Genomic DNA, 25772 nt, shown 5'->3' on the forward strand with positions numbered 1-25772 from the left:
CCAGGCTGAGGACCCGGACTTCTGTCTGTAAACCAGGAGTCACACTCTGGCCCACAGATGTCTTTGTATTTGATATGTAATTTTGCCATAGACTTTACCACTTCTTTCTGCTCTGCTAATTTATGTTATCCACCTGAGTTGAAGATCCCTCTTATGAATAGTGGGGAGCAGTAAGGAGAAAGGGCAGCAGTTTAAGCGGGTCTGAAGTATAACAATGCAATAAAGCATAGGGCGTGAACCCCAGCTTGCAAATCCTGCCCTGCTTTCCTATTTGGTGGCCTCCCTCTTACTTCCCCTCTGAGAAAAGACCTCTAGCCTCCAAAATAGAAGTCAAAGGAAAACCTTGTCTTTTCCTTCCCAAGGAAAGGGTTGTTTCATAGCAATAACCTTTATTGCTCTTACTGCATCTTCCCAGCAAAGAGCCTCTGCTGACTGATTAGTCCTTCCCATTGCTGTTTATTGCCTCATGTACTACAGAGCAACAAGAACTGTCAGTCGTCAGCCCTTCCATCGTCAGACTCACCTTGGCTCAACTAATGATTAAAAAAAATTACAGAGATGGCTCATAATTGCAATAATCCCCCACAGACTGCTGGCTCTAGCTGTAGTTAATAACTGCTTTGTCAAAGTTTAATGGTCTGAAGCAAAGTAGTCTTCAGGCTTGTTACTGAGCTGTCAGTGCAAAAATTGGAATGATTCATTAGCCAAAAAGCAACATTTTGCTAACAAATCAGCTGTCCTTCCAATTATCCTCTAATGTTGTTCTATCTGCCAAACTTGGGCCTGAAAATAAAGCTGTATTAATAACGCATAATTTCTTGCCCAGAGAATGACTATGCGTAGATAAACAGCATGCCACAATCTCAGCAATGAATGATGGTTGTGATTCTATGTGCTGGGCTAAAACTGTAGCCTAAGTCAAGGAAGTGAAGTTTAGAGAGGTTTTTCACCAGGCTTAGCTCAGTCAGGAAGCAACCAAGGAAGAAAAAAGGCTTGCTTTGGAGAAAGCATGTTTATGTGGAGGCCCAGCAACCAAGAACCATTTTGCAGAGCTACTTAAAAGAACAATCCAAAAAACTGTGGGAAATCATGCTGAATTCTATGGCACAAACTGTTTGCAAGAGATAGTTTGTAGCTGAACTTACATTTGCTTCTGAAAGCATGGGGTATTATTGACAATTAATTCAATCATCCAGCCAGTATTTATTGAGCCCTCACTGTGCACGGTACAGGGCTGGGGTATTCAAAGATGAACAAACCACAGCCTTCTTTCCAGGGATCTCACCCTCTAATCTAACACTTGCTGACTTAGGACATGTGAAATGGGCTAGGGGCTCAGAAATCCACTCACTCTGGGAGCAATGAGGAACTTTTCACAGGAGAGAAGGGTAAGAATCAGCTAGAAAAGTAAAGATTTTTGGGAAGAGGTAAGAGGGAACAAAACTAGGGGAGAAATGAAAGAACAGAGCACCTTTGTGGAAAAACGAGAGATGTGGTGAGTTAGAGGAATGATGGGGAAGGAGACTGCAAGGGTGGGTCGGGATCCCGTGTGGGGAGTTTGAGGTCATGCTATAGAATTTGAAGGTCATCCTTCAGGACAAGGGTTTCTACTTAGGATTTTGACACACTGTGACATGTTCAGATCTGTATTTAAGAGAGAGATCTTTGGCAGCAATGTGGAGGCTGACTCGGAGGAGGAGAAACTGAAAGTTAAAACACAACAGTAGTAAGAGTCCAAGGGAATTACAAGAAAGGCATGAAGTAAGGCAGTGGGACTCCTATTTCCAGATTACTTGGTAAGATAGAGAAAGCAGTGCACTTATAACCAGCTAGGAGAGGCTTAAGGAAGAAGTTCTAGAAAACGGGCGCTCTTCTTAGGGCTTGTTGGGGGAAGATAGGAGGCGTGCAGGGGAGCCACTGGTCTCCCGTTCACCTCAGATATCAACAGTTGGTGTTAAGCACATACGACGCTTTCTGTGGAGAACAGAGACATACTGACGGGATCGAAAGAAGTAATCGTTCATCTGACAGTGTTAGCCTTGTGTCCCATTACTGGACTGCACCACTGTATGCTATTAATTCATATTTTAAAAATTCCTTAATTGTCTTATGAAGAGCATTATACTGTATAACGACCTCAAAAACTCATGGAGTTAATATTTAACAAGTATTTAAAACACACCACAGTTTCCATAGGTGTGTTTTGTCATTTCTTAAATTTTTAAGAACCTCAAAACGTGTACGTGACCTAAGTTGCTGAGACACCCTAGGGCTAGTATAAATAAATTCCCTTATCGATAAAGCTTGTGGTTATCACAGCACCCAGCTGTAGCCTTCTCTTACTAAGAAGGAATTTGTTTACTCTGAGATTCACAGCCACCCTCCCCAGCAGGCTCCCAGCTCTGGATTCCTGCCTGGGGACTAGCGCTCCTCCTCTTTGCTTGCCTCTGACTAGTCCTGCTTCACGATGCCTTTCTCTGGAATTCTCAATTTCTTCTAGTAATGGCCATACTTGAACTTATTTTTGTGAGTTCAGTGTCTGTACATCTGTCTCTTCAAATAGGGACACAGATTTACATCTGCAATGTAACTCCTTTTTATGGCCTTTCTACAGTTAGGAAGTTTTACAAGCAATCAGAAAGAGGCCCAATTCAACAGGCCCCAAGGCCCATTAACAGTGGACATAGAAGCTTACAGCTTCCTTTGATTCCTTCCTCCAATCTGCTCTGCACCCATCTGCTCTGTGGCCAGTCCTCTCTCAGAACGCAACTTCATGACCTGGTTCTCCGCTCTTCTAAATGTCATTTGCTCCCCAAGGCCTACAGGATGAATCCAAATTCCCAGCCAGGCCTCACAGTCCTTCATGAACCCCCAACTACCATTCTAGTTTTATTCTCCACTATCTTTTACCCTACATCACTGCCTTAGGTAGGATCTTTCAGTTATAAGTCATAAATGCCTGACTCAAACTAACTTAACCAACAACAGCAAAATGATAATTTATTGGCAGAAACAGCTGAGAACAAATTTGGGTGTGATTGAATCAGGTGCAGCCTAATTCTAAAGTTCAAAAAATGTTGGGGCTCTGCTCTGTCTCCATCTGTTGCTATTTATTGTCTTACTGAAGACAGACTTCCTCTGCATTGGCAAGAAAGCTGGGCCTTTGGAAGCTCCAGGTTTGTATCATTACAGCATAGTATTTATAAAGGTAAGAGAGAGCAGCTTTTCCCCAGACTCCTTATGTAAAGACCCGGAGTTTGAAGAATCTAGCTTGGTATCTTACACCCAACCTCACCTGCGAGCATGAAGGTACTTGGGCCAAGAGGACCAGAACATCAATTAGTCCAGTGAGAATGAGGAAACTTGTGGAGCAACAATACCAGTCCACTACAAACAGTGGCACCTAAATGCATAGCCATGAGTCACTTGAATTGCTTTCTATGAATACATATTTCTAGTCCTGTTACATACCTACCCATTCAACATCTTTCTAGGTAAGGCTGATATTTACTGCCTCCTAGACCACAACATTAATCAGATGCTTCCTCCACCTGAAAGGCCCTTTTCATTTCCCTCTTAGGCACCTTTCAATTCCTGCCCATCCTTCAAGGCCTTGCTCAAATCCCATATCCTGCATGAGGACCTCCCAGATTGCATAAAGTTATCTGAGAATGATTGCTTTCTCTGACATGGCCAAGAATGTCTGGAGGGAAGACGTGAGGTATGTGTTGGGGTCTTGAATGTGGACAGGGCTCTTATGAATGTGATGAATGTGAAGAGGGTTTTCCATTCAAATAAAAAGGCATAAGCAAAAGCTGCAGAGACTTTAAGATACAATGATTGTTGGAGTATAACAGCAAAGCAAAACTGAAGCAATAAAACAGCATTAGACTCACAGATCCCAAGAAGAGACTGGCGGTTACCAAAGGGGGGAGGGTTGGGGGAGGGTTGGGGGAGGGCGGGTGGGGAGGAAGAGAGAAGGGGATTGGGGCGTATTATGATTAGTACACATGGTGTGGGGGAGATCATGAGGAAGAAACTGTAGCACAGATGAGACAAATAGTGACTCTGTGGAATCTTACTACACTGATGGACAGTGACTGCAATGGGGTATGGGGGGGACTTGATATTATGGTGAATGTAGTAACCACATTGTTTTTTCATGTGAAACCTTCATAAGAGTGTACATCAATGATACCTTAGTAAAAAGATATAAGATAAATTTTTAAAAATAAGATACAATGATTGTTGTGTATAGAATGAATTAATAGCTAAAACAGAAGAGTCATGTAGGGAAGTACTAAAAGAAAAAGACTGCTATCAGTTTGACAACCAGATGGTGGAATTACTTGAAAGACAATGTAAGAATTTTTCATTTTTTCCAGGATGTCAGAGCTTTCCAATACATGGATCTCTTTTCACTTGGGGCAGTTGAGGGTGGCCTAGCACAGAGAGAGCCTCTGAACTGCCTCGTCCTGCTGTCAGTACCATTGTAGTTCAGACCATGCTCGGTAGTTTTCCTATTCTTGCCATGATAGAGAAAAGGTTGTAAAGCAGTGAACTAGGCAAAGGAAAGCCACTGACGAATTTTGAAGACAGAAATAACATGATGAAAGCAAGGTCTTAGGAAAATCAACTCAAAATCAATACAACTCAAATTCCAAATGATTGTCAGTATCCATTTAATTCCTTTACTGACGTCACTGTTTTCTGACTCTCAAGTCAGATTAGAACTCATAGACTAATTAATTAGGAATGAGAGGAGGAGGTTCACCCCAAGTGAATAGCTTCCCATTTCCCCCCTAAAAATATGTTATTTTAAAAGCAATATGATGGCATAAGGAAAGGTACAAGGAGAAAAGTGAGTTTTGTGAATGGGAGACCATGGTGTTTCAGACTATTTGCTAGACATCAGCTGGAGTGATGTCCATGGATACAGGGAAAAGCATAGGAGGAAACAGCCCAGTTTATGCATCTTCCTGCACTGTGTTTGTATGGACTGGTGCCGGTGCTTTATCTAGAAGGCTATGAATTTCCATAACATCACCTTTTCAAATCACATTTCGAAGGGATTCTATTTTCTAGATTTCCCATATTGTTATCTCTTACATAAGCAAAGAGTATTGTCCATGATCTTATGAATTTCAATAGTAAAAAAGAATACCCTTCTGGCATCGATGTCAGTGGATTTTTAAAGGGAATTTTCCAGATGGGAACTGCTAAAAGTAAGTTATTTGCTATTAAGCTGTTATTATTCATCAAGCTAGTAAGATGGTTCCTTCAAAAGACTTACCCTATCTCTAGAAATTGTTTGGTATCAATTATTTTTGTAAACTTTGACTGGAAAGTTATTTACCAAAGCTGGATTTCTGTTGGAAAAGATCGGTCTAAGTTATCTTTCAGTGTAAAAAATAAAAATCTTAGTACACTCTATTTTCCTTCAGTTAGATTATTGTCAATTTAGCCTTCCTGTTGAATAATAGAAAATGAAACCAAAATATTGGTAACAGAGTGTTACAGGTATAGCAGTGGTAACAAAGCGGTAGTGGCTTAGGATACTGTATGCCAGGTAATTTATAGTGCTCTTTTTTTATTTTTGGAAAAATAAATAAATATTAAAACATTGCATATCAAACGTCTAGATCAAGTTCGTAATTGCACATAATTTTATTATTAATAGAAAAAAATGGTAACTCAAGATATTAAAATATGTAATAAGAATACCACCCTGAAGAAAGATGGAGGAACTAACAAAGATTTTTAAAGCCAAAACTGTAAATTAGAAAATTTCAACCATTAATATATTCAAGAAAAAATATATGTATATTAATATATTCAAGAAAAAAATATATACATCAATAAAATAGGCATTACCAAGTTAGAGCAAGGAAGAAAAAAATATTATGAAGAATATTAAAATGATAAAGGAGCTAGAATAAATAAGAGTATCAATATAAGACAATCATATTCCACTGCATGATAATAAATATGAAAATTTCAGTGATATGACTGACTTTGGAAAAACATAAATAACCAAAATTTAGTCAAGAAGTAGAAATTTTGAGTATGCCAATGAATGAGGAAGAAGTTAGAAAATATATCAAAGAATTATTTCTAAGAATGTCTCCAAAGCCAGACAATTTATTAGGAAGTTCTTTAAAAAAAAGAGATAATTAGAATGTTACAAGAACGGTTTTCACTTTTTTTTATAAAAAAGTTATTATTAAAACTAAACTTTTCACTTTAATTTGCATGACTCCAAAAGCTTTAAAAAAAGAACTCCAAAGAGAAAACTATGTTTAAATACCAATTATCAACAAAGGTATAAAGATTGTAATGAAAATATGAGTGACTCAGATTGAGCAGTTGAGAGAATGGTCCACCACATCCAAATTGAGAGGCACTATGCCGACAGCCTAAGAACATGAGCTCTGGAATTCAGACCCCCTGCCCACTTACAGATGTTATGCAAGTGGAGTCCCTTACCCATTGTATACAAATGCACATTAATAATAGGACCTATTCGTCAGGACGTTCAACAGGGTTAAGTAAGATAATGTGGTGGAAAGCACTTATCACAGTTCCTGGCAAATAATAAGAATTAAATAAATATTAGTTGTCATAATGCCAGAAATGTGAAAATCGTATTTTATTAGGATATCTCTGAATATAACACATATCATGTCAAAAGATATTTAACAGAATAAATTTAAAAGAAAAACATTTTATAAAATTCACTCATTCTTGATTATTTGTTAGTTATTTTAAAAACTAGGACAAGGAGAACACTCATTATCATAAGAAAAATACTTAAACTCTCAGGAAATATTTTAAATTATTTAAATAGTTAAAAAGTTGAACATAATATTTAATTTAGCATAAGATGTTAAATTATATAAATAAATTAATTGATAAAACTAAGAAATAAGATTATTTGACATGGTAAAAATATAAAACATGCAGAAGAGCTATAATTGAAAATAAAGAGAAATATGTTTTTTGCACAAGGAAGATTTATCTCCTGGGATGGGAAGGATGGATGAGGGAGAAGCAAAGAAAAGAGACTGAAATACAGAATGAAAATAATTCACATACACTGTTGGGTACAAAATTAATATACACAGTGGAAACTTCCCAGAATACAGAAAGTAAATATCTAGAAGAAGGAAGACCTTACTCACCTCTGTAAGGAATAAACCAAACACATACAAATAACTCTAGTAAGAAATAGGCTGCCTCTGTATTAAACAAAAAAATAAACTAAAATAACAACACATTGGTGAGAGGCTGAGCATTTTTGGATAAATGAATAAATATACCATATTCCTCAGGGGGAAAACTGTGTATTTTAAAGAGATTTGTGTTTCCAAATTAATTTATAAAGCAATAAAATCATAATAGATTTTGGAGGTAACTAAACAAACTGATTTTCATGTTCAATTAGAATAATTAACAGAACTGAATACCCTTACCTTTTTTCTGTTAAACAGGAATAAGAAGGAAAGAACAACAGATGTTGTAACATATAAATCTACATTAATTAAATAGATTACTAGTGACAGAGACCAGCAACAGAGATCAATGAAACACCTTAGAACCAAATTCTACTATTTATAAATATATGATAAATGATAAAAGAAAACATAAAAAAATATAGGGAAAAATTAATTATTCCATAAGTGATACTGAAAACTTCATTAGCTCTTTAGAAAAACAGATTTCAATCTTTATAGCATATCTAATTTCACATTGATCTAAAATTAGATGCAAAAAATTGAACAACAAATGATACTTCTCAGTAGATGGGAAAAGCTTACTGAACACTAAAATAGTGAAAAAATAGTAAAAGAAATCAGCTTAAAATGTAACGTTCTATACAATTATATTCTACATACAGTTTGAAAAAGTACTGAAACAAGTGTAACAAAAGTTTACTGTCCTCATATATAAAGAGCTCCCAGAGATCAATATAGAGAATTTACAAATTATCTAAAAAATAATTGAACAAGATATGAGAGGCAAGCAGGAAGTACATAAAAGATAGAAATATGGATTACTAATAAACATGCAAAAAAATTCTAACAGTAACAATGAAAGAAATGAATATTAAAATAAAGCATATTCATCTACACATTAACAAAGATTTTTAAAAGATTAAAATAGATTCTGGTAAGGATTTGGAGAAAGATCATTCTCATGTACAACTGGCAGACATGAATTGTTTCAAGCTTTCTATAGAACAGTTTCACAATATACATCAAGAAGTAATAAAAAATATTCTTGTCCTTCAACCAATTATTTCTACTCTTAGGAATCCCTTTGAAGGGATTAACCAGAAAGACAGGCAGAATTTTATTAAAGGTGTTTCATTGCAGCTTTGTCAATAAGCAGGAAAAAAGCCCCTAAATTTCTAAGAACAGAGAGATAGTTATGTAAATCACAGTGGAGCATTTTATAGAATATTGTTCAGGCGTAAAAATGTTTTTGGAGAGTATTTGATGGCATGGTCAAAAGCATTCAGTATCCTCTCAGTTATTTATTTATTTTTTTAAAGTAGTGAGCTATTAATGGAAAATATATTGTACAAAAGTACTCCATATGTTATTGGAGGTTGTCTCTCAATGTGGGAAATGATCATTTTTATTTTGTTTCCTTCTATTTCCAACTTACTACAATGAGCATATTGTTACTTTATACTTACAGAAAATATTAAATCTTTCTATAAAAGAAGAGCTTGGGTAACCCTCCCATAATGATGCATGGTTTTGTTTGCATGCTTGTTTAATAAGAGAAATCTTCCTAAGAAATACTCACCCACAACCTCTGCGATCATGAAAACGAAGCATATTCCTGAAGCAGCACGGAGTTTCCACTTGGCGTAGACTTGCTCATTCGCCCTGTTCTCTGTGGCCTTGGAGTTGCTGTGGCAGTGAGAGATGGCTCCTGACTCCAGCTCCTCTGGCCTCTCTCCAGGACATGGATCTTTTTTCAAGGATTTCTGCTGGAGTTCCACACTATGGATGAGTTTGACAGAAGTAGAAAATGAGCGTGCTTGCAAACACCTCACTAGACAGCCCTACCCAGCTTTGGAACCACCAATAGAACATTTGCTAACTAGCTAAGAAGTTACACTTCATAGCTTCTTCTTTGAGAAATATCAAGTGTGAGGATCAAGCAAGAATTTTCCTTCTGAATTTTCAACTACTAAAAGTTTTGTTTTTATTCAGTCAAGCTCTTTTTCAGTCTATTCTACCAGTGATTAAGAGATATCAAAGGAACAGGAGAAAGAAAGCAGATACACTTCGATGCATTTCCTTCCCAATTACTTCACTTTGAAAAACTTTTGGACACTGTGCTACAAGTTTAAAAAGGAGGGAGGGGGCGATGTTAGATATGTGTGTCAGCCAGCCTGAGGATTCAGACATTCACTATTACATGCAATAATTCCCCTTCTCCACAGTAACTCTGATAAAAATCATAGCATTCTTTCTTGGACTCACATGGACCCTCAAAAATTTTAACACAGCTTTGTAAACTGATCTCTACCAATCTATCAAAGTTGTAATGAGAGTTAAATATACTTATGCTTCCTTCACCAGGCAGTACATATATTTTCTGCTCAAATATAAAGTGTTATTTGGAGCCATTTATAGAATTATAGAATTTCACAGATGGAAAAATTGTAGACAACATTTAGTCCAACCACATAATTTCTTAGCTGAAGTAATAAAGCTTCCAAAGGTTAAGTATTTGCATGTGGTCAAATAACCAGAAAATAGCAGAGCTAGGATTCCAACCCGAGAGTTTTTTTCTTACACCCCATACTGCCTCCCTATCTGAACACCTAAAACCAGTCTATACTGATCCAAATGTCAATGTCCACTTATCCTAAAACTAATCAGATTTCTATATTTTCACTTTGAAAAGTATAAAAACAGAAATAAATTAGCCTCCACTCGAAGAGCTATTTCATTTGCCTGGAATTAAAGATCGGAAGTTTTGGCTTTAATGATGGTGATTATTACTCTAATTATCATTACATTTGTTTTTTTCTGAATAAAACAATATAAATTCATTATTAAAATATCTGGAATTACAGAAAAGCACAAAGCAGAGGGAAAAAAATCACTGGTAATCTTACCTCCAAGACACAACTATTACTGATATTTTGCTGTTTAGCTTTGAAATATATAAACACCCTTTTAAAAAATAATTAATTGATAATTGATACTAGATTAGTTGATAAATGGGAATTATTAGCTCGCAACTGAAAACATCTAGAGGTACCAAGCGGTAACCTGATTTATCAGGGCTCTTAACCACACTGCAGCTGCAGGCTCATTTTCCTCCTGGTAATGGAATGGAGGCCCCAGGTAATCAGAGCTATGCACTTACATTTTCTTATACAGGGAGAGAGGGTGTCCACTCTCCCAACTGCTAGACATGCTCCCACATTGCATGGTGGTTTGGCTGAATGAGAACCAACCTCTGTAATCAGAGGAATATGGATGGGCTGATTGTTGCAGTTGGAAGATTGGCCAAACCCAACCATGCTGACTGTTAGAGCTGAGCGTGGGTTACATGCTACCCAAATCACATGACTGCAACTCAGTGGGGAAGGGCTCCAGTGGGTTGTGGATGATGAGAAAGTGCCACTAGAGGCTCCTACCAAAGATACAGCTTTGGAACCTGATTCTTAGCTATATGTATGTACATATATGTATATATATATATATATATATATATATGTATATATGTATATATATATGTATATATACACACACACACACATATATATAATATATAACATGTTTTCCAGTTATTAACTATTCTACATTATTTTTAACATAGAGATTGTTATATTTAATATAGATGTCATAACATAATGAACTGATTTCCTATATTGGACAATTCATTATTTTCCAATTACTTGATCATATAAATACTGCTGTGATTCATATCCTTACAGTTAATCTCTGTTCAATATATTATTATCTCCTTAAAGTGTAACCTTAAAAGGGGAATTATTTGTCAAAGAGTATCTACATTTCTAAGGAGTTTTATATATCTTGCCAAATTGGCTGTGAAATGTTTATGCCAGTGATGTTAACAGCACTCAAGATTTTAGTCTACAAATTTTTGCCTTTGTAATGTGATACATACTCTGCTAATGAACAACCATGTAATGTAGTAGTATGAGTCACCAATGGCTACCAGCTCGGAGGAGCCTGGGGGTTAATAAGAAAGCAAGGTGGAGGTGTCCTTTTTCTTTGTGCTGAGAAAGCAGCATGAGCAAGACAGGTCACCCATTGTCCTGGCACTGTTTATGTGACTACTGGTTTATTGTGGTCTTACAAGTTTTGCTTTATTTTATATTCTTCATGAATCTTTTGGCTGGAGAAAACCAGGTGGCAAATGACCAGGAGAGAGAACTTATCTTGGAGCAGATTAGAAGGCAGACCAAGGCAGGAATCCCACCAGGGGCACAGCTTCTGCCCAAAGCTGCAAGGGGGAGAAGTACAAGAAACCTGGCCAACTTTTAAGTTCAGATACAACCTCCCTGCCCTAGACTCTAAGATTAACCAATATGGGTACACTTTGAGCTGAGACTGCTCCTTGAAACGCTAATACAGAAAGCCAAAAGTAGGTTTCAGAGCATCCATTAAAATTGGAAGGAGTAGGTTCATTTGATATGTATGTGTGTGTTTTTGCAGGGAGGTAAGAGCCCACAGTCTTCATTGGGCTCCCAAAAGGGTCTATGATTCCAAAAGAAGTTAAAAACCAAAGTTAAAATACATTGCTCATCATCTCAGCAAAGTGGTCTAAGCATCTCTAGATGCCGAAGAAGCTCTTGATCTGAAAAATGGTATGAATCCTAAGAAGAATTTTTAAAAGAAGTTTCTAAAAAGCAAATGCTATCATGCATTGAAAATTAAATGTGATTTGCTGTAAATGAATATATTTGCCATAGATTCCCATGTACCCATATATGGTTGAGGCTTTGAAGAGTAAAAGCCATAGGCCAGAGCAAAGAAATTTATATTAGCATCAGGAGAAAAAAAATGGGGAGAAACAGAGAAGGGAAGTAAGGAAATATTAGAAAATTTGATGCCAAGAGCCTAAAACTTTAAGATCATTCTTAAAATAAGAGTCAGAATATAGAGCTTTATTTTGTTATCTTGGAGAAGCTTTTATTTTATTTTGTATTATTTTTTGTTGGTGGTAGATGTGAAGCCCATTTGTTTCTATAACTCTAAAATAGAGCTGGTAATATTTTTCATCCTCCCTTCTTCATGTGACTACATAAAATCACTTTGGTTTTGTATTTTCACATAACTTTTCCCAAGAGCCTCAAGTCACTATTCCTCTTAGAGGAGGAGGTGTAAATTTAGGTCCCACCATGCATTTCCAGTACTTCATGTACTCATTCATTCAACAAATATGTACTGCAGCCTCCAGTGTGCCTGTACCATCAGAGGTGTTAATGATACTATGGTCTTTCAGACAAAGTTCCTGACCTAAGAAGCTTATAGCTTAGCAGAGGAAGACAAACAGTAAGTCAGCTAATAGTAACAGAGGCTATGTAGTATGATGGGCAGTGACTGGGAGAGGGGACGGGACATGTGGCTCCTTTAAATGGAGTGGTAAAGGAAGGCACCACTGTAGAGATGATATCTCAGCAGAGAGTTAAAGGATGACCAGGAGCAAATATACATGAAGGAAAAATATTGCAAGTAGAGGGCATTGCTGGTGTAAAAGTCCAAAAGAAAGAAAGAGCTTGTCTTATTCAAAAGATTGTCTTGAACAGGAAGGAAATCCATAGGTGGCCACTGTGGCATGAAGCAAGAGTGACACTGGATGACATCGAAGAAGTAGGCTGATATCAGACGTCAGATCATGCAGAACTCTGCAAACTATTAGAAAGTGTTTCATTTTCTTCAAAGTCTAAAGGGAGGGAGTTGGGTTTTGAACAAGGAAGTAATATTAATGTGTTTTAGATTTTTTAAATGATCTCTTTGGGTGATGCATGGAAGGCTAGAGTAAGGAGGGGCAAAATATGGAGACCATCAGGAGGAGGCTGGCACAGACATGCTGGTGGTTTGGGCCAGGGTGGTGACAGTGAAAATGGAAAGAAGTAGCCGAATTTGAAGGATGTCTGGGTGTAGAATCAATCAACAGCATTAGTTAAGGGGGAATGACATAAAAATGGGACTCACAGATGGTTCATAGGTTTCCGGTTGGAGCAACTAGGAGAAGGGCATGCCAGCTCCTGAGCCGGGCCTGAGGTGATGGAAGTGTGTACAGAAGCTGAGAGTTTGGGCTCTGGCATCCCACTGCCTGAGTTCAGCTCTCAGCTTTACAACTCACTAGTCACATGACTGTAAGAAAATTACTTAGCCTTTCGGTGCCTCAATTTCCTCATCTGCAAAATGGGGATAATGATAACACCTCTCAGGGTGGCTGTGAGAATTTTATCTAACTCATATAAACACTTCAAAGTATGCCTAGAACAAGATAAATGCACAAAAAGTGCCAATTTTTGTGTTAGTCTCTCATTTTTACAAACCACATTATGTTATTACCATTGTTCTTCAGAAAGGATAAAGTAGATTGTACTGTGAAATAACTTCTGGGCTAAGAATTTTTATGACAAATCCTGAATAATCGAAAAGCAAAATTTTGTTTCCCCTTTGTCCACATCCATCCATCTAGATTCTACCCCAGTGACAGTAAGATAAAATCTACACAGATCATCTGTTTTGTATGGACTGATCCTGGGAATTGACCTTCCATTCCTAAGAAGAGGATAAATACCAAAGAGCGAGAAAACATTCATATATCCCTCAGCATTCTCTGGCCTCTTTTCCCCTACTTAACCACTTTCCTCTGTCTGCCCTAAAAAGGGTCCTACATTTGCAGTGCCCAGGACCTTTTCTTATACATAGTAGATATTCAGTACATATGACCACTGTTGCTTTCTTGTTATCCTGAACTTGCTTATAGAGAAGCCCAGGCTAGCCTGATAAAATGCAACACCACACAGAGAGAAAGAGGCCATCAGAAGGAGAATAAAAACCAACCAAAAGCCAGCACACAACCCCATGTAAGTGAAGCCATCTTGGACCCTCTAGCCCAGCACAGAAACAAGCAGAAGGTGCCCTCATGAGCAAATGCAGCTGACCCCTCATGGAGCCCTGCCCAAATCCTGACTCACAGAATTGTGAAAATAAATGATTTTTGTTTAAGCCACTGCATTTTAAGGGTAGTTTTTGCACAGCAATAGATAAATTTAACAACCCTCTTGTGGAATTAAGGATTCTTTCATGTCAAGTTTCGTAACAACTGGTAACAATTTAAATTGAAAGCTGATGATTAGAAAAAAAAAAGAGAAGAAAGGAGAAAAGAGAAGGAATATCAGAAGACAAAGTTATTTATGAATAAAGATACAAGAAAATACATGAGAAAGAAGACTGGAGGAGGTAAGGAAAGAAGGTGAATAAGTGAGGGAATAGGTACTTGTGAACTCAGGAGAAATAGATTAAAGATTCAGGAGCCCCTGTGGTAAAAGTCCTGTGCAGGAGGCGTGGAGGAGAGAGGGGAGCACAAAACGCACCAGCAGGAGGCAGGGGTCCAGATCCCAATTCCGCAATCAACAGCCATCCGACCTTAAGGAAGGCAGTTATTTTCTCCGCCATTCGGTTTCCTAGCTGGTAAAATAAGGGTCAGGGTACATACTCTTTTCCAGGTTTAATTGTTTTTATTTGGAAAGAAAGTAAAAATGAGTTTAACAGTTTTTATCATCACTGTACCCTGAAAACTACCCAATTTAGAAGGTGAATGAGGCCCTGTAACTATAAACAGTAGCAGAGTGCTAATGGTCTATATTAATGAGAAGGGAAATACTGTTATTTCAATAATATAACAGTGCTCTATTAACAGTGCCCAGAGTATTAACAACTTGTCCAAAATTTCTGCCTGACCTACCATGAGGTTTTGTTTTTATAAATACACACCAAATATTATTTTCTAAGAAAACTATTCTTATAATGTGAGGTAATCAATGTACTAGATTCTGTCATATTTTTAAGCAAAATATAAATATCCTAAAAAAAATTCCCTTTGCAGCTGCTCAAACACTTGATGCTATCAGATGCAATGCTGCTACTCTTTAGAATATTAATTTGGTTCCATAAAACAAACAAAAACATTATACTTATTATGAATGGGTTAGTATTCTTTTAAATTTTGCTTCTAGCAAGAATTCATTTCAGATTTCCTTCATTCGTCTGTATGTACTAGGTGTGTTTCTCTTTGCTCTTCACTTGAAATGAACTCCCCAAACACACGAACTCTCATTCTTACATGTCTCTATCTTTACCAGGCAATTACCTCAGCCTGGAAAACTTCACTTAACTGTACTTTCTATGTAGAGTTTCCCTAACTGTGCTCTAATCCATTTTCATTTTTCACTTCTCACTCTATCACTTCTGAAAAGCTTTCTCTGACCGCCAAGGTCCAGCTAGAACCTACATGCCCTTGAGGTATTCTCATTGAATTTCCCCAGAATGATTATCTCTGCTGTTTTGTGATTGCTGTTTCTTATATGAACTCCATATCAGACTCAAAGTTTCAAAAGGACAGAGATCTGGGACTAGGAATGTATTCTTCTCTATTATACATCCAGGTGTGTCCAATTAATAATTGTTAAATAAGGGGAAAAGTAATTAATATATTGTATGTGGCATTCTGGTAGGTAGTAAAATGAACTAGAACTACACAGAACATTAAACCCAGCTATACTTTTTATAGGTGTGTGTATTTGATAGTGGTATTTTATGATCAAGAAAAGTTAATTTAAAGATCAATATACACACAATTTTGTCACATAGTTGAACCTTAATTTTTTTCTGAAAAAAATGTAATAAAATTTACTATCTTAAAAGTGAGAATAGTTGAGGAAAAGAAAGGTAACACATTGGATTGTACAGGTTTATTTTCTAGAAGAATAACTATAGATAAAAAAATATTGGTAAAATGTGTTCTTCATGCACTTAGGATATTTAAAGCATTAAATCCTGCATTTTGCAGGGTATGAATTATACAAGTCAGTCAACAGTTGGTGAAATTTTATAAAATGCCCCCAAGTAGAACAGCAAAAGTTCCCAATTATGAAGTAGTAGGACCTAGGAATTTATTGAATATTCAAAACACAGAAAATTGTGAAGCAGAACAGATGTCAGTTACCTACCTGTCTAGTGTGAAGGCATACATCTTGGTGGCTCTGTCACTCACAAGGTAAGCTCTTTCTAGAACCTCCATGGTGGTCAGGAGAAGAGCTTTTGCTGTGTCTGCTGCGGCTGTTTAACTCACTGTCCAGTTGGAAGGAAAGCAGCAATATAGTTACCACATACTTTTCAAAAAATAAAAAATAAAAAGGCTTCCGGGACTTGGACTACCAAGCCTCCTACATCAATGTTCTTGGTAGGTCTGCTAAAATTACAGCCTCTGTGGAACATCACCTGACCTCATTCTTCAGCCCACAGAAACTCCTTTCCTAGAGAAACTTGCAGGTAGGATCACATGAAATGTGTGTGCGTGTGTGTGTGTGTGTGTGTGTGCGCGTGTGTGTGTGTGTACGCATTTCTCGTACTCTCATTCCACCGTGCTAAGAGGTAGAGGAGCCCAAGGGTTTCCTACTAATTGCTGATGCAGGGATTTGATCTTCAGAGCACAGCTGAGTGGGCTGCAAACACCCTCTTGTGAACTAATCTCATTTTTTTCCTTTTCTTTTCCTTTCCTTTTTTTGGGGGTCTTTCTCAACCTAAAAGCATTTCTCCTGCGATTTAGTTCTACAGTGACCTGTAAGCAGCTGTCAGGATTCACTTCTCCCCTAGGACCGTCCTGGGATTTCACTACTGAAGGGAGGACATGGATCATTAGTTACTGAAGGCTGTAATCTGAAACAGGTCCTGGTGCGGCAGCTTTGAAACCATTTCGACAGGCAGGAAAAGGGCAGGCTCAGCTTCTCAATAGTAACAGCCCTCAATCACACAGGAACTGGAATTATCTGTGTTCCTCTTGACCAGGGTGCTTCTGCTAAGGATAAAGACTCACTCATGGAAACCCTATCTGATCAACCAACCAAAGCTCTTAGGAATGGAGCCTTTTGAGTTGATCCCAAGAGAGCTTCACTCCCACAAACTACTAGGACCTGACATTTTATTTCCTTACACAGAACCTTCCTTTCAAAATAAGAGAAGGGACTGTCACCCAAGGACAGCAGCCTGGTCAGATAGCAGGCATTTCCATGTGGGCCAAAGAGCATCCAAGACCTGTACAGATACGTGCAGGGTGGGCCAGCACAGAGCGGAGAAGAGGGCGTAAGCCCCCAGCCACTGAGTCCTTCTCCCTCTGTTGGCACTAACTTCCTGGTGAGAAAGCTCAGGCTAGCGTAGTCCCAGAAGAGCCCAGTGGCCCATCATCTTCAGAATTTGCCCATCTAATTGAGTAGTCTCCCCCAATGGCCTAGCAAAATTAATATTTTCCCCTGGGAGAATGGGATGCAGTGGTGATGGCAGTAGGCAGTGAGCAGAGAAGTCACCTTTGGCTGAAAGTGAGAACTTCAGGTCTTCTTTCACATCTGTGGTGACACTGTATCTCTTGCTTATTTTAAGATTTCAAACACCCTTTTCAGTAACACAAATTCTAAGGTCTTTTCATATGACCCCATCACCTAACTGGCCATTAACTTTGTTCTGGCAGATGGAAACCACAGAAGTGGCTCTGAGAAGCCATTTTCCCTTGCAGAAGAAATTCGGGGTCTAGGGTTAACAGAATAAAACAAAGCACTTCCTTCTCATATATCCTTACTCTTAACTGCACAATAATAGGTTATTCTGTGGAGGCCAAAGTAGGAAACCAGAAAAGAAGTACTAATCCATCCATGGGACATGTTGCCACACTTTACAGCTTGAAACCTTTGTGAGTAGTTTCTAGCCCATATGACAGAAATAGAATTCAAGTGAATGAATGTCAAAAAGTACAGAAACAACTTAAGTCAGGCTAAAAGCCATTGAGGATAAGTGCAAAGAAGAGAAGAGAAGCAGTACTCAAATGTAGGAAAGAATATTTGGCTATAGATATCAACAAGAAAAGAAATAATCTGGAAGTTTGAGATTGTACACCACGAGTTCTGTCACTAGGACATATTTAGATGCATAGACATATTTATATCTGTGTATGATTCTGTGAATATGGAGATGCATGCTACTTGTTAATGTGCATTGCCTGTGAAGCAAGGATAGAGTCAGGATATATGAGAAAGGTAGGGCAGGACTGTTCTAGGATAGGGCAAAGTGGAGATGGAAAAAGAGGGAGTGGAGACCCAAGCAAAAAAAAGACAAGGAAGAAATGCATTCTGTGATCTCTCCTATTTATTTGTAAGTTAAACTGTATAAAACTGCCATTTTCATGGCTGAATACTATTCCATTGTGTATATGTACCACCTCTTCTTTATCCATTCATCTACTGATGGACACTTAGGTTGCTTCCATTTCTTGACTATTGTAAATAGTGCTGCGATAAACATAGGGGTACATGTGTCTTTTTCAAACTGGGCTGCTTCATTCTTAGGGTAAATTCCTAGGAGTAGAATTCCTGGGTCAAATGGTATTTCTATTTTGAGGTTTTTGAGGAACCTCCATACTGCTTTCCACAGTGGTTGAACTAATTTACATTCCCACCAGCAGTGTAAGGAGGGTTCCCCTTTCTCAGCAATATCCCTCTTCCTCCAATATCTTGTCAGCAAAATGTTTATGAAAAATTTCGCCAACATTTGTTGTTGTTAATCTTTTGGATGGTGGCCATCCTAACTGGTGTGAGGTGATTTCTCATTGTGGTTTTAATTTGCATTTCTCTGATGATTAGCGATGTGGAGCATCTTTTCATGTGCCTGTTGGCCATCTGAATTTCTTCTTTGGAGAAGTGTCTGTGCAGCTCGGGAAAGGCAGTATATACAGAGAAGACAAGTAATGATTCTATAGCATCTTACTATGCTGATGGACAGTGACTGTAATGGGGTATGTGGGGGGGACTTGGTAACAGGGGAAGTCTAGTAACCATAATATTGTTCAAGTAATTGCACATTAACGATACCAAAAAAAAAAAGTGAAGATAAGAAAAAGATAAAAAATAAATAAATAAAACTGCCATTTTTTGTAGATCCAATATGGTCTCAAATCAGCAATTTCACGATTCTACTTAAATGCATATGCACATCTATAAAATGTATGTGTGCCCGCGTGTGATAGATTTAAAAAATAATGTGCAGGAGAGGGAGAGGAGGACTGCTGAACCACTGTGATGTACATTTGATAAAATAAAATAATAAAATAAAATAAAATAAAATAATGTGCATATTTTGAAAGTATTGGGAAATTAGGTACTATTTTCACCAAATGTTTGTGAATTTCCAAGCACTACCCTTGAAGACAAGTGAAAGCTTCTGCTGTAAATAGCATAAGAGCAGGGAACAATGGGTTACAGCATATTAAGCTTTTGTTTAAAAAGTAATAATAATTTTTATAATTTTTAAAGTAGTAATATCCCTCTTCCTCCAATATCTTGTTAGCAAAATGTTTATGAAAAATTCCCATCCTCTGTGACTAATCTTTGGCCTACTTTGGCATGCACTGGCCCTCAGGGGCCAAAGGCCCTAATCAGACCCCACAAGAGTCAGAAAATGTGTTCAAAAAGCAACATGGATCAAGAAAGAAAATCCTCTCTTGTTGACATTCGGTTTGGTGTGCATTAAGCTGCTCATTCCAGTTTCCTAGGCAACTGGCTCCCAAACCATCCTGAATTACAGGTTGTCCTCTCCGCCCACTCACCATCACAAGCTTGTAGCAACTGAAGGGGCAAAATGCAATTTATAACAGTTACCTCTGGGAGTAAATACTCTGTCAGCCACAGAGCATTACTGACACAGCTAAAAAAAAACTGGTTCAGCTCCCTGTGCTGGCTGTTGTTAGCAATCATTTCTTAATAGGATTTTATGAACAGTAGCTAATACTTGTGCAAAGACAATTTACACAAGTATTTTAAATATTGTTTGATATTTCACTTGGAGAAAGGATGTGTGTGTTTATGCAAAAGCACCATAATCATCCCTAGATGCTGAAGTACCAAGTTTTAACAATTCGCATTCCCAAATTTGAACTCATATTTCATGACTACTTCATATTGTCATTGTTTGTATGTAACTGTCTTTTAAAAAGAATGTGTGCTTATTGTACAGAATACATGTAGATTCTCATTGTTTGGCTCTTGTTTGTGTAGAGAGGCAATGTAGTAAGGTGGTTTAATGCATGGGCTTTCAAAGTAGATACTTAGTTTCAGTTTCTGGTTTGGCCACTTCTTCACATATGTGACCTTGAACAAGTTACCTGAGGTCTGTGATTTTCAGTTCCTCATCTGTAAAATGGGTTCATGATTGGAATCCATCTTTCAGACTTCTTATGAAGAGTAAGATACTATGTATAAAAGTTCTTAGTATAGTATCTGGCATACAGCCAGTTTTGTATAGATATGAATTACTATGGACTTTGCCATGTCTAAGTAAAGTGTCTTAGCCATCCCTGAGAAACTGACCCTAGTCGTGGCAGAGGGCTAAGAATGGAAGAACCCATTAAGGAAGTAGAAATTATTGGAAGGAAAGTCTAGGACTTGAACCTGCCATCACCTGTATGATGAATTTAGGTATATCCTTCAAACTCTCTGGGCTCAACTATCTCAAATAATAAATTTGTGCCTGCCTCATTTTACCCAATTAGCAGTTGAGTGCCATTCAGAATGTGCCCTCAATAAAGAGGATACAGCAGGAGAGGAAAGGCAATTAGTGTAACCACCTACTAAAGATTTTGGACTTACACAGTCCCACACAGACTATAAAGATGTTATCTCTAAGGTGGATTGCATTTTCTCAGGAAGGTAGTTCTGTTTTTTTTATTATAGTGTGAGTTTTTTAAAAGTTCCATCCAGGAACGTGAAAACAACATTAGAAATTTAACTGGATTATATTTTTAAAAACATCATGAAAATTTCATTTTAATCTAAAGTAAATGTGTAAAACGCAAACCATTTCCTGATATTTCATACCTTACTTGAAAAGGACTGAAAGCCATCTGAATTTTATGTTCTTCGTGATAAATTGGGGCTATATAACTATTTTTGCCACTTTTATTTTTAAAGAGATTGAGCTATAGAAATGTTCCAGTGCAAATGCAATTTGTATTTGTTGAAAAAAGAAAAACCTGATAAAATATTGATACTAAAACCATAAAAGAAATACTTTATTAAGCCTGATAGATGAAAATAAATAATACAAAAATAAAGTAACAGTGTTTTGGTGGGGAGGAATATTGGGGCTAGGTGGTTAAAATGTTTATGAAGTATGTATTTTATTAGTTTCCATGTCCCACACGTCTTTTTCTAAGCACTCTGCAAATTTAACCCTTAAATGCACCCTCTGAGCTAAATGTAGTTACTTTTGTCTTGCATACTCCAAAGCAGTTTCTGCTATCTTCACATTCTCACAGTTGTTTATGTCTTTCTCCTTTATTTACATTGACAAGCAAGAGAGGGTTCCAAGGACCTAATCCTGATTTAAAACATAGTAAGAAAGGAAAAATCATATGATAATCTCAATAGATGCGGAAAAGCATTTGACAAAATTCAACATCCATTTATAATAAACTCTCTAAACAAAATGGATATAGAGGTACTGTAGCTCAACCTAAATAAAGACCATATATGATAAGCCCACAGCTAGCATCATGCTCCATGGTGAAAAGCTGAAAGATTCTCCTCTAAGATCAGAAACAAGACAAGGATGCCCACTCCTGACACTATTCAACATAATATTGGAAGTGCTAGTCAGAGCAATTGGGCAAGGAAAATAAAAGGCATCCAAATTGGAAAGGAAGAAGTAAAAATGGTACTATTTTTAGATGGCATGATATTACACAAGGAAAACCTTAAAGAATACTTTAAAATAACTGTTAGACCTAACAAATGATTCAGTAATGTTTCAAGATTTAAAAAAAAACCAATATACAAAAATCTGGTTCATTTCTATACACTAGTAATGAACAGTCAGGAGAAATTAAGAAAACAACCCCATTTATAATTGCATCAAAGAATAAAATATCTAGGAATAAATTTGACCAAGGAGGTAAAAGACCTATACTCTGAAAACTACAAGATATTAATGAGAGAAATTAAAGAAGGAAAACATAAATGGAGAGATATGCTGTGCTAATGGATTGGAAGAATTAATAGTGTTAAAATGCCCATACTACCCAAAGCAATCTACAGATTCAATGCAATCTCTATCAAAATCCCAATGACATTTTTCACAGAAATAGAACAATCATAAAATTTGTATGGAACTCCAGAAGACCCCAGATAGCCCAAGCAATCATGAAAAAGAACAAATGTGGAGGCATCATACTCCCTGATTTCAAACTATATTACAAAGTTACAGTAATCCCAGCAGTATGTTATTAGCTAAGAAGAGACATATAAATCAGTGGAAGAGAATAGACAGCCCAGAAATAAACCCATGCATATATAGCCAACTAATTTATGACAAAGGAGCCAAGGGTATACAATGGGGAAAAGACAGCTTCTTCAATAAATGGTGTTGGGAAAGCTGGACAGCCACATGCAAAAGAATGAAACCAGACCATGATCTTACACCATACACAAAAATTAACTCAAAATAGATTAAAGACTTGAACATAAGACTTGAAACCATTAAACTCTCAGAAGAAAACATAGCTCCTTGACATAGGTCTTGACAATGATTTTTTTAAATCTGACACAAAAAGCAAAAGTAAACAAGTAGAAATACATCAAACTCAAAAGCTCCTGTGCAGCAAAGGAAACTATCAAAAAATGAAAAAGCAACCTACTGAATAGGAGGAAATATTTGCAAATCATATATCTGATAAGGGGCTAACATCCATATTATATAAAGAACTCATATAGCTCAATAGCAAAAAAAAAAATAGGCAGAAGATCTGAATAGACATTTTTCCAAAGAAGACATATAGGTGACCAACCAGTACATGCAAAGATGATCTATATCTTTAATCATCAAGGGGAATGCAAATCAAAACCACAGTGAATTATCATCTCACACCATTCAGAATGGCTAGGATCAAAAAGTCTAGAAATAACAAGTGTTGGTAAGGATGTGGAGAAAAGTGAACCCCCATGCATTGTTAGTGGGAATGTAAATTGGTACAGCCACTATGGAAAACAGTATGGAGGTTCCTCAAAAAATTAAAAGTATGACTAACATATAATCCAGCAATTCTACTTCTGGGTATTTATCTGAAGAAAATGAAATAACTGATTTGAAAAGAAATATACCCCCCCATGTTCATTGCACCATCATTTACAATAGCCAAGATATGGAAAAAGCTAAGTGTCCTACAGTGGATGAATAGGTAAAGATATTGTGATGTGTGCATGTGTACTATTCAGCTAAAGGAAGAATGAAGTCTTGCCATCCATGACAACATGCATGGACCTCAAGGGCATTATACTAAGTAAAATAAGGCAGACAGAGAAAGACAAATACTATATGATCTCGTTTATATGTGAAATCTTTAAAAAGTATATATATATATATATATATATATATATAAAGAAACCTAAGCTCATAGACATAGAGAACAAATTGGTGGTTGCAGAGGTAGGGGGTTGGGGTAGCAGGGGAGAAATGGGTGACCTCTTTTGTTTTTCTTTTTTTAGTTTAAATAAATTGAACATTTGGAAAAGCACATTTACATATTCTCCCAATTGTTATCATCTGTTTTCTTGGAAGCTATAAAAAATATAATTTCTTTTGAAAAATGGCAAAAAAACAAGGATACTAGCAATTATTTTGGCCTATCTATATCATACGTGGATTGAGTTTGAGCAAGTCAATAAATTAGCTATCTATTTATACTGCAGATGAATTAAAGATTTGTTAATGGCAAAACTGGGAAATATTAGTATCTGATCAGCTTGAAGTTATCATCATTTGATGGCAAAAAATTAATTATAATGTAGGAACAAACAAAAAGTAAAAAATAAAAATGAAATACTTAAGAAAAAAATAGTAATTTCAAACTTCCATGAAGCAGGAGATAACTATGTTCTTATAGGGTTAATAGAAAAACAGTAAAATCATTTGACTGACCTTTGAAAGAGATAAAAATAGAGAGATAAGATAAAGTCAAAGTTTCATTTCATTTAGAAGATATTGATTGATTGTTATGTGTCACACATCTCACTAAGCTCTAAAGTACAGAGTAAAAGAGTTGTTAGGAAGTTAATATGTATGCATGTATTTGTTACTCATTTATTTATGGAAAGCAGTGAATGCAACGTAGTCTCTTCCCTAGAATCATTATAGATAAAACAATTCACTGCAACAAACTGCTCTGATCTTGTGAGGAGACAAAGAATAACAACTTTATTTCCAGTAGAATATGCATGAAGAACAGCCAAGGTTAGCAGGGGAGGCTGCCTGGAGGTGGTGTGCCTACAGGCTCTTGAGGATGCTGGTCCTTACAGAGCTGCAAACTAAGAGGGGGACCCTGGTGCATGACTAGCCAGGCACCTTGGTTTCCAGGAGAATCACTTCTCTCATTTCAGCTGGTCCTTTTCATCTAATTAGTCTTTCCTTCCCTTTCCTATCTGATTTCTCCTTGCATCCAGTGAAAACATGCAAAATGTCACCTAGGGGTTATTTTTGCCTGGCCAGCCTCCTTCTGTCCATTGTCTGGAAGATTGAGTTTTGCAAAGGGTTGTTTGGTGATTTTGTGATTATCTTACCTTCTGCATTTTGTATTCCCAAGGAGTTTTTCTGTTAGGAATGAGGCATAGAATTTGGAACTACATTACCTAATTTTCAAAGGACAAGCATATGGAGGAATGCTCCTCACAGTGGCTAATGAGTATTTCCGTGGCACCCCTTCAGAAGCCAGTCTATCTCTGAGTTTATATAAGGAAGTTTTGATCAGTCTAGGTTTTACTTTGTTTTGGGCCCCAAGGCAATGATCCCATTGGTCTGTTGTGTCTCAAGAATGACCAGAGTTTTGTTATTACTGTTTTTGGACATTTCTTGGATGCTTAATACTGTTCTCTGAGCATTTTTATTGTGGCTGACAAACACTGTATCGGTCTATCTGGAACAGTACTTCCCTGTTTGAATCTTTTTTTTTTTTAAAGGTAGACAAAACCATACTTTTTAATATTCTAGCTCCTTGGTCTCTAAATGCACAGACTACTACTGAAAACTGAAGGACTGACTTCCTGAATTAAAAAAGAAAGCAAGAGAGCCCTTTTGTCATTATCTGGAATGCCACCATTTAATTTTCATGAGTACAGTTTACTTTCCTTTAGTGGAAGGTCTTGAGGGCTCCTAATTCATCTTAGGCGAAGGATTTTCACAGCAGGTCCCCAGATGGATGCCAAGAGAGCAAAGGCATAGCTCATCTTCTCCTCTCTCAAAGCGTGTGTTTATTTGACTGGAGGCTGACAAGACTGCCTCTCAGGAGAGAGTCCAGGAGACAAGACAAAAGCTGCCTTGTAGTTTTCCTTGAAAGACTGAGCCATTGCTTTCCACCTCAAAGCCAGAATGTGTCAGGGGAGGGCAGCTGGGTTTTCTGCTTGGAAGCACAACCACAAGGCCTTGTAACTAATTCACCTCTTT

The 25772-nt window shown here is 37.1% G+C and overlaps 1 protein-coding gene across 1 annotated transcript in view; it reads right to left on the minus strand.

The window, feature by feature from the left end:
- The window catches only part of SLC30A8 (solute carrier family 30 member 8), a 29820-nt gene extending 13500 nt beyond the window's left edge, over window positions 1-16320 (minus strand). The window contains exons 1-2 of the mRNA XM_036876433.2: window positions 16250-16320; window positions 8815-9014 (exon numbers count right to left, since the gene is read on the minus strand). Coding sequence (XP_036732328.2) covers window positions 8815-9014; window positions 16250-16320 — 271 coding nt within the window. The remainder of the gene's footprint in view (window positions 1-8814; window positions 9015-16249) is intronic.
- Between the last annotated feature and the right edge of the window lie 9452 nt (window positions 16321-25772).

This window comes from Manis pentadactyla, chromosome 3 (genome assembly GCF_030020395.1).
Source record: "Manis pentadactyla isolate mManPen7 chromosome 3, mManPen7.hap1, whole genome shotgun sequence".
NCBI lineage: Eukaryota > Metazoa > Chordata > Mammalia > Pholidota > Manidae > Manis > Manis pentadactyla.